Here is a 1,145-nt window from a genome sequence, read left to right as displayed (position 1 = left end):
GCAACGTGTGAAATAAAAGTAAAGTACCAATAAATCACATAACTGATACACTGCTACTTCGTGTGTTAGCTGGGAAGGATTCGCATGAAAGTATGATTTATTTATTTATTTTTTAACAAATTCTATATATATATATCATAAAGTGGGTTGTGGCTTGATGACCATGGGGAAAATGTGGGTCTTATGGCCAAACCAGAAGCACTAATCTTCACGTAATGTATGCATGCGCTCTGTAGGTGTGTAGAATGCTTTTAGCAAAATACTCGATAATGTCAAATCGCACATCGTTAAAACAACTACTACATTATTATCGCAGACGATATATATCACACACCCCTAGACGACGCGTCTCCACTTCCGTCCTCTATAGAAAAGTGAAGCCAAAGCATCTCAGTATGGCCGCGGTCATCTTGCGTCAGAGCCAGAGTCTGTGCTAGCGCTCTTGAGATGGAGCCTCGTTATCAAAGTCCCGCAGACCCAGTAGCAGCACAATCATGACACCACACCCTGTTTTTATAGCATCAAATAACTAGTTAAAAGCAAACTTGTTAGAAAAAATGAACACTTCAACATAAATTGGCATGATAAGAACTACCTCAGGGTCAGAGGGTTTATCAGCTGGGGGCGATCGAGACGCTTTGGCTTCATTCTTCAGGACTCGAGCGGCACGCTTGCTCAGGACGCGGTCCCGGCCGCTGTGGTCATGTGACACGGTCTGCTTGTCTTCCTCTCAGCTTCATGTACTGGACAGAGTGGGGTGGACGGCCGAAGATCGACCGCTCGGCCATGGACGGTTCTGGACGCATCACTCTGGTGCCGAACGTGGGCCGGGCGAACGGACTGACCATCGACTACACCGAGCGGCGGCTGTACTGGACGGACCTGGACACCACGCTGATCGAGTCCTCCAACATGCTGGGTCAATATCAGCGACGACTGTCTCTGCAGCAGATATACAGTGTGGAAATACATGTGTGGGCAGGGGTGCACATAAGCGCTTCAGCCTGGTTCTCATAAGAGCACCTGGAGAGTTGGTTTGGGCCCCACACTGCACATAGTGTGACCCATCAAATATAACTATTACAAAAAGTATTAATAATAGTGATAATATTATTGCACTTATTTATTTAGTAGTTTTTTTTAAA

General features: G+C 45.8%; 1 protein-coding gene across 1 annotated transcript in view; it reads left to right on the top strand.

Annotated features, from left to right (window-relative positions):
• The window catches only part of LOC107569942 (low-density lipoprotein receptor-related protein 6-like), a 56,586-nt gene that overhangs the window by 39,832 nt on the left and 15,609 nt on the right, over nt 1-1,145 (top strand). The window contains 1 exon segment of the mRNA XM_016256116.1: nt 735-919. Coding sequence (XP_016111602.1) covers nt 735-919 — 185 coding nt within the window.

Source organism: Sinocyclocheilus grahami, unplaced genomic scaffold (assembly GCF_001515645.1).
Source record: "Sinocyclocheilus grahami isolate Dianchi unplaced genomic scaffold, SAMN03320097.WGS_v1.1 scaffold1398.1, whole genome shotgun sequence".
NCBI lineage: Eukaryota > Metazoa > Chordata > Actinopteri > Cypriniformes > Cyprinidae > Sinocyclocheilus > Sinocyclocheilus grahami.
This window is presented reverse-complemented; position numbering and strand designations above follow the sequence as displayed.